The 13,068-nt window shown below is 40.1% G+C and overlaps 1 protein-coding gene across 1 annotated transcript in view; it reads left to right on the top strand.

Annotated features, from left to right (window-relative positions):
- DENND1A (DENN domain containing 1A) overlaps positions 1-13,068 on the top strand; it is a 488,338-nt gene that overhangs the window by 243,854 nt on the left and 231,416 nt on the right. The window contains exon 8 of the mRNA XM_065879948.1: positions 3,789-3,899. Coding sequence (XP_065736020.1) covers positions 3,789-3,899 — 111 coding nt within the window. The remainder of the gene's footprint in view (positions 1-3,788; positions 3,900-13,068) is intronic.

Here is a 13,068-nt window from a genome sequence, read left to right as displayed (position 1 = left end):
TCTTCTTATTCCTCGTCCCCTGACCTCTCTGTGAAATGTACACCTGCCTCTGTGTACAGTTCTCCCTGCCCCCCTGCCCCAGTTACCTGAAGAACAAACCACCTATTTCTTTACATTTTAAATGCATGTAGGGACTTCCCTGGTGGCACAGTGGTTAAGACTCTGCACTCCCAATGCAGGGGGCCCGGGTTCGATCCCTGGTCCAGGAACTAGATCCCATATGCGTGCCACAACTGAGAGTTTGAATGCTGCAACTAAGGAGCCCGCTTGCTGCAACTAAGACCCAACACAACCAAATAAATAAATAAATAAACAAACAAAAATGAATGTAGCCACTGATACCTTTAAAAGCTCTCCCTCCTCCAGCTACCTTACCTGACTTTGTGAGTCTCCAATGTCAGTTCTTTTCCTGTGGGCCCTTCATCATTACTAAGTAATTAATCACTTCATCCAACTCAGACCCAGGTTTTCTGAAGTCAAGTGGTCCATTCTTCCTAACATACCACGTTGTCCCCCTTCGAGGCCCTCGTGTTTCTCTTATACCACCCTGCTCACGCCTGCGCTAACGAGCAGTAGTCTTCAGTCAGTTGCTTTCTCCACTCATTGATTCTCTCTTTCATCAAACTGCTAAGATGATGGGATACATCATTTTACCCAAAGGGATCTCAGTCTGGTGGCAAAAACATACTTGTAACTGAGTGATTATAAGATAGAGACAAATTGTCATGGAATCACAAAGGGCAGCTTGACAAATGAGGAGTTGAGGAAGCCTTTCAGGAGAAGGTGACATTTGAGCTGAGTCATGAAAAGTAAATGGGTGTCCTCAAGGAAGAGAAGAGCCTTCTAGGCAGAGGAAACAGAGGAAGTAAAGGCCTGGGGGTGTGAAAAGCATGGCAGGTCTGAGAAATTGAGGGTGGTTGTAGCTTAAGCTACCAGATTCTTAAAGGCAGGGGGAAGGAGGCCCCTCTCTCTGAGGGCTTTTCTTCTGAGATAAGGCTTGATGGGAGCTGCAGGGGCTCCCTCCAGGTGTTCCCAGGGTCCGTTCTGCCCCACAGGTGCTCCTGTGGCTGATCGAGGTTTCCAGTCCATTCCCACCCACTCCCACTGCCTAGGCGGGTGGCGTCCCAGAAGGAAAGAGGCAGGGAGGAAGCAGATAAGAAAGACAGCTTCTGTTTAGACACAAATATCTTGGTAATCAGCACAGATGGGATGAGAAATACCAAAAAAAGTACATGACAGTTTAGAGAGAATTTGGTTAAATGTTACATATTTTTAACATACCTGTGTAGAGTTTTTGGACCAAGCACCTGAATCCTTCAGAACCTGGTTGGCCTGGGGGTTATGCCTCAACCAAGTGGTGTTTTTATTTCAGAAATGTTCCCTTTCCCATCCACAAAAGTATCCTTGTGATTTTTTTTTTCTCCCACCAAAATAAGGCGCAGGATTTGTCTCTGACGCTGTGTCTCCCTATTTGGACGGCAAGCTGTGTAACATATTTCTACCCAGCGTGAAGCTTCTTGGCAGACTCTTGAGGCCACGTTTTGGTGGCTTCAGAGTTATCTTTGGATCTGTCAAAAGTGCTAATGGGCTTTCTGGCCTTCTTTAAGCTCCTCATTTCTATTTTCTTTTTACTTCCATCCTCTCCTAAAAGAAAAATTCATGTAATTCATCAGCAGTTAAGCATTTTACTGAAATGCTCAGCTGAGGGCCTTGTATTTTTGTTTGCGAGAATAACTCTGCCATGTCACTGTCTTCAGAACAAACCCCACCCTGACTTCATTAGCTCAGCACTCCTCAGCCCACTGGGCCAGAGGTACACTTGTTGACTAATTTATACTGCCTTTCTTGTTTGCTCAGTTTTGTTTTTCAAGTTTGTGTGGCGGTTAGAGCAAGAGTTTGGGGTTCAGGAAACCTGGTTTTGAAACTTGGCCCTGTCCAGCTGGGTGACCTTTGGAAGACTGTTTAACCTTCCTGAGCCTCAGTTTTCCCATCTATAAAATGGAGATGATAATGCCTTCCTCAGGGTTGTTGAGAAGATTAGAGAGAACGCAGGTAAAGTACCTATTTTCTGGCCCACAAGGATTACTCAATAAATGGAATAACAATTTTTAACAGAAACACTTTTTCTTTTGCCATACTTTGATCCTGCATGTTCTTTCCAAATACAAGTTTTATCTACTATTTTTAGTGGTGGTTAAAAAAAAGAAAAACAACAACGACAACAACACAGGTTTAAAGACAAACCCACCCAAGACTGAGCAATGCCTTATCTGCTTACTATATGACCTTGGTCAAGTTACTTCTCTGTGCCTCTGTTTTCTTATCTATATATAGAGATGATAATGTTTGTTCAAGGAGTGGCTTCAAGATGAGTGAAATAATATATGTAAAGCCTCATATATTGTAGATATTTAAAAGTATTTAAGAGGGAGAATGTAATATAAGGGAACGTATAGGGCTATGGTGTTGCATCTGTGTCCAAAATCTGACTGTACCAGTTACTGAATCTCTCCCAAACTTAGTTTACCTATATGTTGGAAAGAATAATAGCTCATCGGATTTTTGTGAAGATTGCTTAAAATTACACGTTTAAGAGTACCTGGTCCAGTGCCTGGGACTTGGTAGGTAGTCAGTATGCAGACCTATTAATTCACTCATGCTTTATTTATAAAGGTCGATAGTTAACCTGGTACTCAAATCAAGCAATAATAAATCATAAGTGCTCATTCTTATTCCCAACCCATAATATTGTCAAAAAGCACTTTATGCTACTTTGCATATAAAATCCACCTGGTTTACTTGAATTTATGGGTTATGGATCTTTCATCATTATAAACTGCAACCCCTGGCGATAGCCATCCTTCCCTCTCCAACCCCCTTCATTTTCAGAGGATTATATTGTATGGCATTGAAAACCTGTAGCATTGAAGAAATTAGCATATTCATGTGTATTGTTAAAGTCAGGTGGGTATAGAAAAGGTTGCAGAAATGAAACACATTACATTTTTTCTGAAATCTGAAGAGTACCGATCTACAGTACTAATAAAAGGATTACACACAAAAGCTAGTTTAAAACACTGCTTTGTCACGACTTGCTACTGCTTGTCTTCAATGGCTTTTTCCCCCTTTTGAGTGAAATACCTGGAAATTGTAGATCTTGGAAATTGCTTTACTTCCAGCCGAGGTATTTTAGAGAATGTAAACTGTGGAGGAGGGGACCCCAGCAGTGATGACAGGAGAGGAGCATGCCTGGCCTTTGCAGGTGGGACCTGTTGGACAGAAACGGGCTCTGTGCCAGAAGCATTTTGGTCCCTGGGTACTTTCTTTTGCTTAGACGTATGGCACAGTGCATTGGGAAAGTTCTAGGACCCAGGGTCAGAGGATATGAGCTGCGGTCTCATCTTCACTGCTCATTAGGTTTTTTGATCTTGGCATCTCTCTCTTGCCTTGGTGTCCTCATTTTTAAGATCGCAGACTTCTTGTCCAGCTCACCTTTCGGAGCTGACCTGAAGAGCAAGCACAGTGCTGCATGTGACTTCACGTTGCAAACTGTAATCACCACCCAGAGGTGTGATTGCTCAGACTCCTTCATCTCTAAGGTCTCTTCCAGCTTTACGTTTCATGCTTTACATGTGAGTGAGATTTGGCCTCCCAGGGAGAAAACATAGGACTGGGGAAGAGGGGAGTATACTTTCTGATCATTTTCTGTTTCGGGTGCTTCTGTTAGATACCGTTTTTAATAAGAACAAACAAAGTAATCCCCAAACCTCCCTTCTTCTTTCTCCTAGAGAAATCTGACAGAGTACTTCGTGGCTGTGGATGTAAACAACATGCTGCATCTGTACGCGAGCATGCTCTGCGAGCGCCGGATCCTCATCATCTGCAGCAAGCTCAGCACTGTGAGTAGACAGTCGAGGCGGGCTTTTGAATTTTACTTCAATTGAAAGATGTATCGTAAAGATTAAAGGAGAGTTTAGAAGAAGAAATCAGCCACAATCCTCTCAGGTAGTAACATGTCATTTCATTAATTATTCATGTTCCTTCACAGTGTCAATGCACATTTCATTTATTCTTGTAGTTTCACAATCAATTATAAATAGTTTCCCATTTGATCGTGTGTTATGAACACTTTACATATTTCCACATTCTTCCATTATTGTCATTTGTCATATGTCTGTATCATATTCCATTATACTGATGTGTCATCGCTTGCTAAATCTTTTTTCTCTTCATGGCCATTTAGGTAGTTCGTAGTTTAATCCTTTAGTAGCTAACACTGCAGTGAACATCTTTCAGCTGCATTTGACTGATACAGTTTGTATTCTAAGCATTGGGACCACTGGGTCAAAGGACTGAATAAGTGCTATGACTTATGGATGCCAAATTGCTTCCCAAACAGGCTGTGCTTTTTTATAGTGGATTCTGCCAGCTGTGCATGAGTGTACCATTTGCACTGCAACCTTGCCAGAATTGTGTGTGTGTGCTCGTGGACATGTGCTTTAATTTACCTAACAAAATAGGCATAAAATGGTATTGCAGGTTTGCTTTATTTTTAATTTCTTTGGTTAAAGGTAACAGCATTTTCCATGCGTTTCCACCCCCCCCATTTGCATTTTGTTAATGTCTTTTCTCATTTATCTTATAGGGCTCTTGATTTAAAAAAAATAAATTGGAATGAGCTCTTTTTATATTGTAAAAACTTTTACTATATAATATAAATACTTTTCTTATTCTTTTTATGTTAGTTTTTTTAACTTGCTAAGTATAGGAGTTTATATTTTTCCCAGTATCTATTATGAAAATTCTCAAACACAGAAAATTGAAATCAGTTTGCAGTGAACATCCACGTAATTCCATCTAGATTCTGCCATTAACATATTTCTATGCTTGCTTTGGCACATCTTTATCCATCTATCCATCCCTCATACCATCCATCAAGCCATTTTATTTTTTGATGCATTTCAAAGTAAATCACAGACATCACTATGCTTCCCCCCAATAATTGCGTATGTTTGTTATTAACTTGTTATTAACTAAAGTTCAATATCTGTTTACAGTATTTTTTTTCTTTCTTTTTTTTTTTTTTTTTTCTTTTTGAGGTAAAACTTACATAAAGATATTGACTAGGAAAAGTTGACTGTTTGAGAGGGTAGAAAGACCTTCTTATGGTGGAAATTTCCCTATTGAAGTTCCTATGGATAGAATCATAGGCCTATGATTTACCAATGTGTTTACCTATGAATTCAAGGCACCTAATAATGCAAACTTAGTGAGACCATTAGAGTTTTCTTTATGGTTTTCATTGTAATTTTATTATTTTTTTGGTATTGTTTCCTTGTCAAGAATGCACAATTTTTTAATTGCCTGCTAGGTGCTAGGCTTACGACGCATACTAGGTGATAAAAGCATGGCCCTTGCCCTCAAGGGAAAAACAGCACATAATAGACCTCTTGCTTTGTTTTGCATTTGGTTTTAAACTCGGAAGTGTAGTTGGTAATCTCAGGGCCTGAACACCCAGACTGAGGTTCAGAATGAGAATATTGCCAACCAGATTTATCATTGCCTCTTTATGAGGCTGGATAGATTAAGAGTACATTTGAAAGAGTCTAGTCCCTAACCAGTTACTGTTGCTTTGAAGAATTAAACTTAAGTAGAACAAAAGTAGGACATCATAACAGTGGAATTGAATTCCCATGGTGTTTTTGAGCCTTTAATATGTGCCAGGCAATGTGCTAAGCCCTCTTCATCTATTAACTCATTTAATTGTCACTACGACAGTTTGTAGTAGGTTCTGTTATTTCTCCATGTAATAGATAAGGAAGAATGTATCTTCTGCGTGATTTTGTTTAGATAAATGTAGGGGATTAAACACACACAGTTATTTCTGCTCCTTCCCAAAACAAAAATGAAATAAAGGAGTAAATCAACAAGCACAAAGAGCAGATGTAGCAGAAATCTTAGATATTAAGAAAATGCTGTTATCAATGTTATGCCAACATTCAAAAACTAAGGTGAAATGAACAGAAAAATATAATTTACCAAAATTGAATTAAGAAGAAATATAAAAATTGAATAGGTCATTTAACTTATAGAAATTGAATCGATATATAATTTTTTTTTCCAAAACACTCAGCCCGGATGGTTTTACAGGTATGTTTTATCAAATATCTCAAGGAACAGGTAATTTCAATCTTAGACAAACTCCTTAAGAGTCCAGAAAAAAGAAGGAATACCCCCTGAGCTTTTCTTGTGACACTTACATAATTTTGACATTCAACTACACAAAGAGACACTACAAGAAAGAAAAGTTATCAGCCAATCTCACTCAGTAACATAGCTGTAAAAATCTTAAACAAAACAGTAGCAAATACATAAAAAATATAATTCATAGGGCTTCCCTAGTGGCGCAGTGGTTGAGAGTCCGCCTGCTGATGCAGGGGACACGGGTTCGTGCCCCGGTCCGGGAAGATCCCACATGCCACGGAGCTGCTGGGCCCGTGAGCCTTGGCTGCTGAGCCTGTGCGTCTGGAGCCTGTGCTCCACAACGGGAGAGGCCACAGCAGTGGCTGCGTACCGCAAAAAAAATATATATATATAATTCATAATAACTGAGTTGACTTTATTCCAGAAATGTAAGGCTGATAATACCAGAAAATCTGGTACTATAGCTCACCACATTAACATATTGAAAGGGAAAATTCAAATGTTCAATATGAATTTTCAATAGAGAAAAAGCATGACCATGTTCATGAATAGGAAGACTCATTATATTAAAGGTATAAATGATGTATATTATAGATTATATATAATTCCATTCAAAATCCCAGTAGGGTTTTACATAGTACTTAGCAACCTGATTCTAAAATTAATATGGAAAGCCAAAGGGAGAGCCAAGATATACTTGAAGAAAAAGAATGGGTGATAAAGCTTGCTTTACCAGACATCAAGACTTTTTATAGACCTCTAGTAACTAAGATGCTAGTAACGGCATAGGGATACACAAATAGACTGATGGAATGGAATAGAGATTGCAAAAACGGACCATGTGTGGGGGTTCTTCATATACAACAGAGGTGGCATTGTAAAATCTGGGGGAATGGTGGACTTTTCAATAATTGATAATCCACATGGGGAAGAAAAGGGAGATAATTTATATCTTACACAACTTGCAAAACTGAATTCCAAATGGATCAAGGACTTAAATGTCAAAGGCAAAATTTTTAAACTTTAGAAGACAAAATAGGAGAATAATCTCTGTGATCTTGGAGTGGAAATGGATTCAGTTAAATAATCCAAAATATGCATCATATAAAGGAAAAGATTAAAATTGTGAATTTTGTTCATTAAAAAATACCATTCAGGGGCTTCCCTGGTGGTGCAGTGGTTGAGAATCTGCCTGCTAATGCAGGGGACACGGGTTCGAGCCCTGGTCTGGGAGGATCCCATATGCCACGGAGCAACTAGGCCCCCAACTAGCAACAGAGCCACAACTACTGAGCCTGCACGTCTGGAGCCTGTGCTCCGCAACGAGAGACCGCAATAGTGAGAGGCCCACGCACCGCGATGAAGAGTGGCCCCCACTTGCCACAACTAGAGAAAGCCCTGGCACAGAAATGAAGACCCAACACAGCAAAAATAAATAAATTAATTAATAAACTCCTACCCCCAACATCTTAAAAAAAAAAAAAAACCATTCAGAGAATGGAAAGACAAGGCACAGGCTGAGATGAGGTATTTGCTATATATAAAACTGACAGAGGATTAATATCTGAAATATATAAAGAACTACTACAGTAAAAAAAAAAAAGCAGAAGACAAATCTATCAATAGAAACATTGGCAAAAAGCACAAATAGGAATTTCACAGAAGAAACCTAAATGGCTAATAAATATATGGAAAGATGCTCAACCACATTAGTAACCACAGAAAAGCAAATTAAAACTACAGTAATTAAAACACTAGGTTTGCAAAAATTAGATGTCTGATAAAGCCAAGTGTTATATTGCAGATGTATTGGAGAATTTCATGTACTACTCTTTGAAGAGTATGTGGCATAGAACTATTTGCATATGCCCAACACTCAGCAGTTCCACTCCTGGGTGGAATTGTGTGTGTGTGTGTGTGTGTGTGTGTGTGTGTGTACATACACATACCTACACGCTCTTTTTGGTCATGTATAGTGGGATACATGTGCGAGCATGTTCATAGCAGCATTGTTTTGGGTTTTGTTTTTTAAACCTGGAAAGAGCCCACATGACCATCAACAGAGAACTCATTGTCACATAGTCATAGAGTAGAACACTGTGTAAGTGAAGGTGAACTACACTGTCAGCATGGTGGGGTCTCTGATACAGAACTCTGAGTAAAAGAAACAAGCTACAGAAGAATATACAGTATGATTGCATCAATATAAAATTCAAGTAAGAAAAACTAAATGGTATGTTATTTAGGGATGCATACAAACTACGGAGGGGGGAAATGATTAACAGAAAATTTAGGTAGTAGTTTCCTCAAAGGGAGTGAAAGGAGTATAGTTGGGAAGAGGCATATGTGGGACATCAGAAGTATTATTTTCTGTCTTGAGCTAGGTTAGGGATCAGCAAACCTTTCTGTAAAGGGTCCAATATTGCAACTACTGGACTCTGACCTTGTAATTTACAATCAGTAAACTAGTGAGTGTGACTGTGTTCCAAGAAGCTTTATTTACAAAAATAGGAGGCACACCAGACTTAGCCTTTGGGCTGTAGTTGGCCAACCCTGAACTAGGTGCTGGGTTTTGGCATGTTAACTTTTTCTCCTTTAAATGTCACTTATATGATCTACATACTTTCATATGTATATAGTTTTTAGAATTCTTGAAAAGTTAAAAAAGATACCAAGCCCATTTTTTTTTTGTTTTTTTGTTTTTTTGTTTTTTTGCAGTACGCGGGCCTCTCACTGTTGTGGCCTCTCCCATTGCGGAGCACAGGCTCCGGACGCGCAGGCTCAGCGGCCATGGCTCACGGGCCTAGCCGCTCTGCGGCATGTAGGATCTTCCCGGACCGGGGCACGAACTCGTGTCCCCTACATCAGCAGGCGGACGCTCAACCACTGCGCCACCAGGGAAGCCCAACCAAGCCATTTTATCATGAAATTTTACAATACAGGGATAGAGACAAAATAGTTCTTGTACAAAGGTTAAGAATCAAACTTGCACAAGATTTTGCAATGGCAATTGTAGAAACCAGAAGATAGTGAAACAGTGTCTAAACTTCTAAGGGAAAATTATTTCTAACCTGAAACTCTCTCCTTATCTAATGGAAGTGCTCAGGAGAGAGTGGCACCAGCCCCTACCACACCTGTCAACCTCCTGTCGTCACTAGTCCTCCACTCACCTTCTCTATTGTGGATGTACTGTCCATCCTTTCTAGGCCAGCCACTCTGCTTGTCCACCTGACTTCATTCAACAAATATTTTTTGTGGCACTTTCATAGGTACTGGTGATGCAACAGTGAACAAAATAGGCAAAAATCCCTGTCCTCATATAAAGCTTACATTCTAGTAGGGTAGATCTTCAATAACTGAGGTGAATTAAATATATGGTACAGTAGCTAGTTCTAAGTACAAGGAGTACAGTAAAGCAGAGGAGGAGAGTGGATAGGGACTGGTGAGGTGGCAGGGATTGCAGTTCAGATAGATGGCCAAGGAGTGCCTCATAGAGAAAGTAACACTTCAGCGTCCTTCCTGTTACCTTAACGGAAATTCCTCCAGCACTGAGCTCCTCTCTCCTGCATCATTATTTTTTTCTTCTCTACTGGTACATTCTTAGGCACTTGCTAACACGGTATAGTGTCTCCCAAACTTCAAAACAAAACATCCTTAACCACGTTCCTTTTATCCCATTTGTTTTCTTCCTTTTAGAACAAAATTCCTCGAGAGATATTTCTGTTTCCTGTCTAATTCCTCTCCTCTCATTCTTTCCTCTGTCTTGTGTTAGGATTTAGCCCCCACCTCCACTGAAACGGCTTTTGTTCAGTCACCAGTGACCTCATGTCAAATAAAACGAGTAGATATTAATACTTGCAAAACTCTTAGAACAGAGTCTGGCATAAGGTGTATGTGTATGTTTTTGACAAATTATTAACATCTGTAATGGGAAGTCAAATGTTAATGTGTAAACATTTTTTTGTAATAAATTTATTTATTTTTGGCTGCATTGGGTCTTAATTGCTGCCCGCGGCTTTGTCTAGTGGCGGCAGGCGGGGGCTACTCTTTGTTGCAGTGTGCGGACTTCTCATTGCCGTGGCTTCTCTTGTTGCGGAGCACAGGCTCTAGGCACGCGGGCTTCAGTAGTCGTGGCACACAGGCTTAGTTGCTCCGCGGCATGTGGGATATTCCCGGACCAGGGCCCGAACCCGTGTCCCCTGCATTGGCAGGCAGATTCTTAACCACTGTGTCACCACGGAAGCCCTAATGTTTAAAAGTTTAAATCAAGAAATCATGAGATGGACTGCTATTTGCCAGTAGTATAAGCCTTTAGCAGTTTTTGTTTTGTTTTTCAGACTATAAACACATTACTTTGACTCAAAAAAATTTTTTTTAACAAACAGTTGATTCTTAACTGAGTTCTGAGTTTTACTAATTGATGGTAGAAATCTCTTTAGGGAAGGGGAGGGGTCTCCTTGTACCTCACATGGGATCATTAGCATCCTGACCAGTTACGTGCAGTTTCTCTGGGGATAAGTAGCTGAGCAGACATCAGGGTTTTTTTGTTGTTGTTGTGTTTTTTTTGGTTTTTTTCAGACATCAGTTTTATCCAAGCCTCTGGACCCTTTCAACTTCAGAATTAAGAAGTTTTCTAATTGTTGTCTTTTACTTCCTTAATAGTGGCTTTTTATTATCTTCTCGATGAAGGAGAATGCAAAGGCTACTTTAGCCTGAAGTTTCTGATGACCCTCTCTTGACAGATCCAGATGTGGCCTGTCATACCTTGACAAACCAGATTTTTCTCAGTTTTGTTTGATAAGATGTAGGCTTAATGCTTCTCAGAGCCATCAAGAATCTGAAAGATAAAAGCTGTTGAACACCCCAGAGTGCCGTCTTCCATAAAAATGACTGTGCATCAATAGAGACAAACCCAGCCATATTTAGTCCAGAGTCAGGTAATATTCATTTCAGGCTTTCTCGGTCAATAATGTTGTCATATTCTGTATAAGAAAAATGTTAAGTTTTTGTTCTTTTTGTGCAGTTAATGTATATTGATCGTTTTCCTTTATAAATGATAAATAGGGAAGGCTTAACTACATCTTGTTCTCTAATGTAAATACTTCAGTGAGATTTCTTCTAACACAAAGGTCCTATTTTTCTTACAGATTTTCATATCTGAGTTTAACTCATATTGCTTTTTTGATAACTCTTCTGGATAGCAAGTAGGTCTAAAATAAGACCTTTGTAGCGATAATATCATCTAATTGCAACAGAAGTCCTAGAAGAGCAATATTATCCCATTTTACAGACTGGCCCATCCACTCAGAGAGATGGGTTAACTTGCCCAAGGTCACGTCCTAGTCATAGAAGAGACAGATATGCAGGTGGGTCATTATGATGCAGTGTCAGGGGAAGGGAGCCTTCGGCTTCAGGAAAGGGAGAAGCAAGCAATAATTACATGTACAAATGACTCTTAGCCCCTTCAAAGTGCTTGCTGTGGAGACCAGGTTATGTTTATCAGGTGCCACCTCTCAAACGAACATCAGAATCCTTGTGTGGGAACTGTCACAAGAACCAGAGACACATTGTTAAGAATATCTGTCACACTTGAGGGAATCTGAAAGTTCTCATAAACAGCCAAAAAGATACTCTGAGTCAAAGCTGGTGGATAATGTGGCTGGTGGAGCTGGTAAGGCTGGTTTGGGTAAAAGGTATATCCTGATTGTGTAGTATTTAGGGAAGCTTCTTATGTAGCCTGTACATAGCTCCAAGACTACCAAAGGCGTATTGACAGCATCTGTAGATTAAGCATGTAGGACACCCTTCTTTAGATTTGCTCTATATTTTATATGGCAGGTCCCCAATTATCCCCCACACTCTTTAAAAATTCTCTTAACCTTTTTGAGCCACCTACTATGTGCCAGTTACTGTGCTAATCTTTTTTTTTCCCCCCATTTGTTCTTGCAGGAACCCTAAGAACTAGTTGGTTTTATTTTCCTTTTTCAGATGAGAATATTGGCAGTTGGAAAGTTGAAGTGCCTTGTCTAAGATGAGCAGCGGAGATGGGATTAAAACCCCCTTCTCTTGGCTCCAAGCCAACCCCCTTCTTACTATCTCATACTGCCCCCTTGGTAGCTCGTTTGTCATGAGTTCCCTTTGACACTTGTACCGAGAGAAACATTTTTGGTATGATTCTGTTGACCATGGATCTGAAATCACAGAAAGAATTTCAGTCTGGATATTGCCTTGGAATGCACACCTAAGCTTTTCACTTCAGATTTAGTGAACATTTTCTATGTGCCTGGCACCAGGGAAGCAGAAGGCCAATATGTGAATTTCTAACTGGCATACTGACCCTATTGGCCAAAGCCCCATTTCCATGAGCACCATTCAGATTCAGTCCACTCTGTCTGCATGTTGTTAGACTCTCCCAGCCCCACCTGTGCCGCTCCTCTGCTGTGAGCCCAGCGTTGGTGCGTCCCTGGGGCATGTCTCCCCCAGCTCACTGTGGCTTCAGGTTTTGTGTACTGCAGTTCCTTTCAGCCCCTGTGTGTCTTGGCCCTAATCTCTCCCTCTATGACATAGGGGTGCTGCAAGAAGTGAAAACTAAGAATATCCAGTTAAATGATGACAAAAGCATATTTACTTTACAAAGGAACGTGTATTTGTTTTATTCAGCAGGTGCTTTTTAAAACAAGTTCTTAGGAAGGAAGCACAGTTTAGTGGCAAGACTGTTACCTAATTAATTGAGCCTCCACACCTAATTATTTGTGTGGTACCCATAACTGTGAAAATAATTACTACTTTTCTGATAGTACGTCATGTAGAGAAGGAAAAAAAAAAACCTAATATCTTCTCCCTGTCAGTGTCTTCCTGTTAGTC

Source organism: Phocoena phocoena, chromosome 6 (genome assembly GCF_963924675.1).
Source record: "Phocoena phocoena chromosome 6, mPhoPho1.1, whole genome shotgun sequence".
In the NCBI taxonomy this organism is placed as follows: domain Eukaryota; kingdom Metazoa; phylum Chordata; class Mammalia; order Artiodactyla; family Phocoenidae; genus Phocoena; species Phocoena phocoena.
This window is presented reverse-complemented; position numbering and strand designations above follow the sequence as displayed.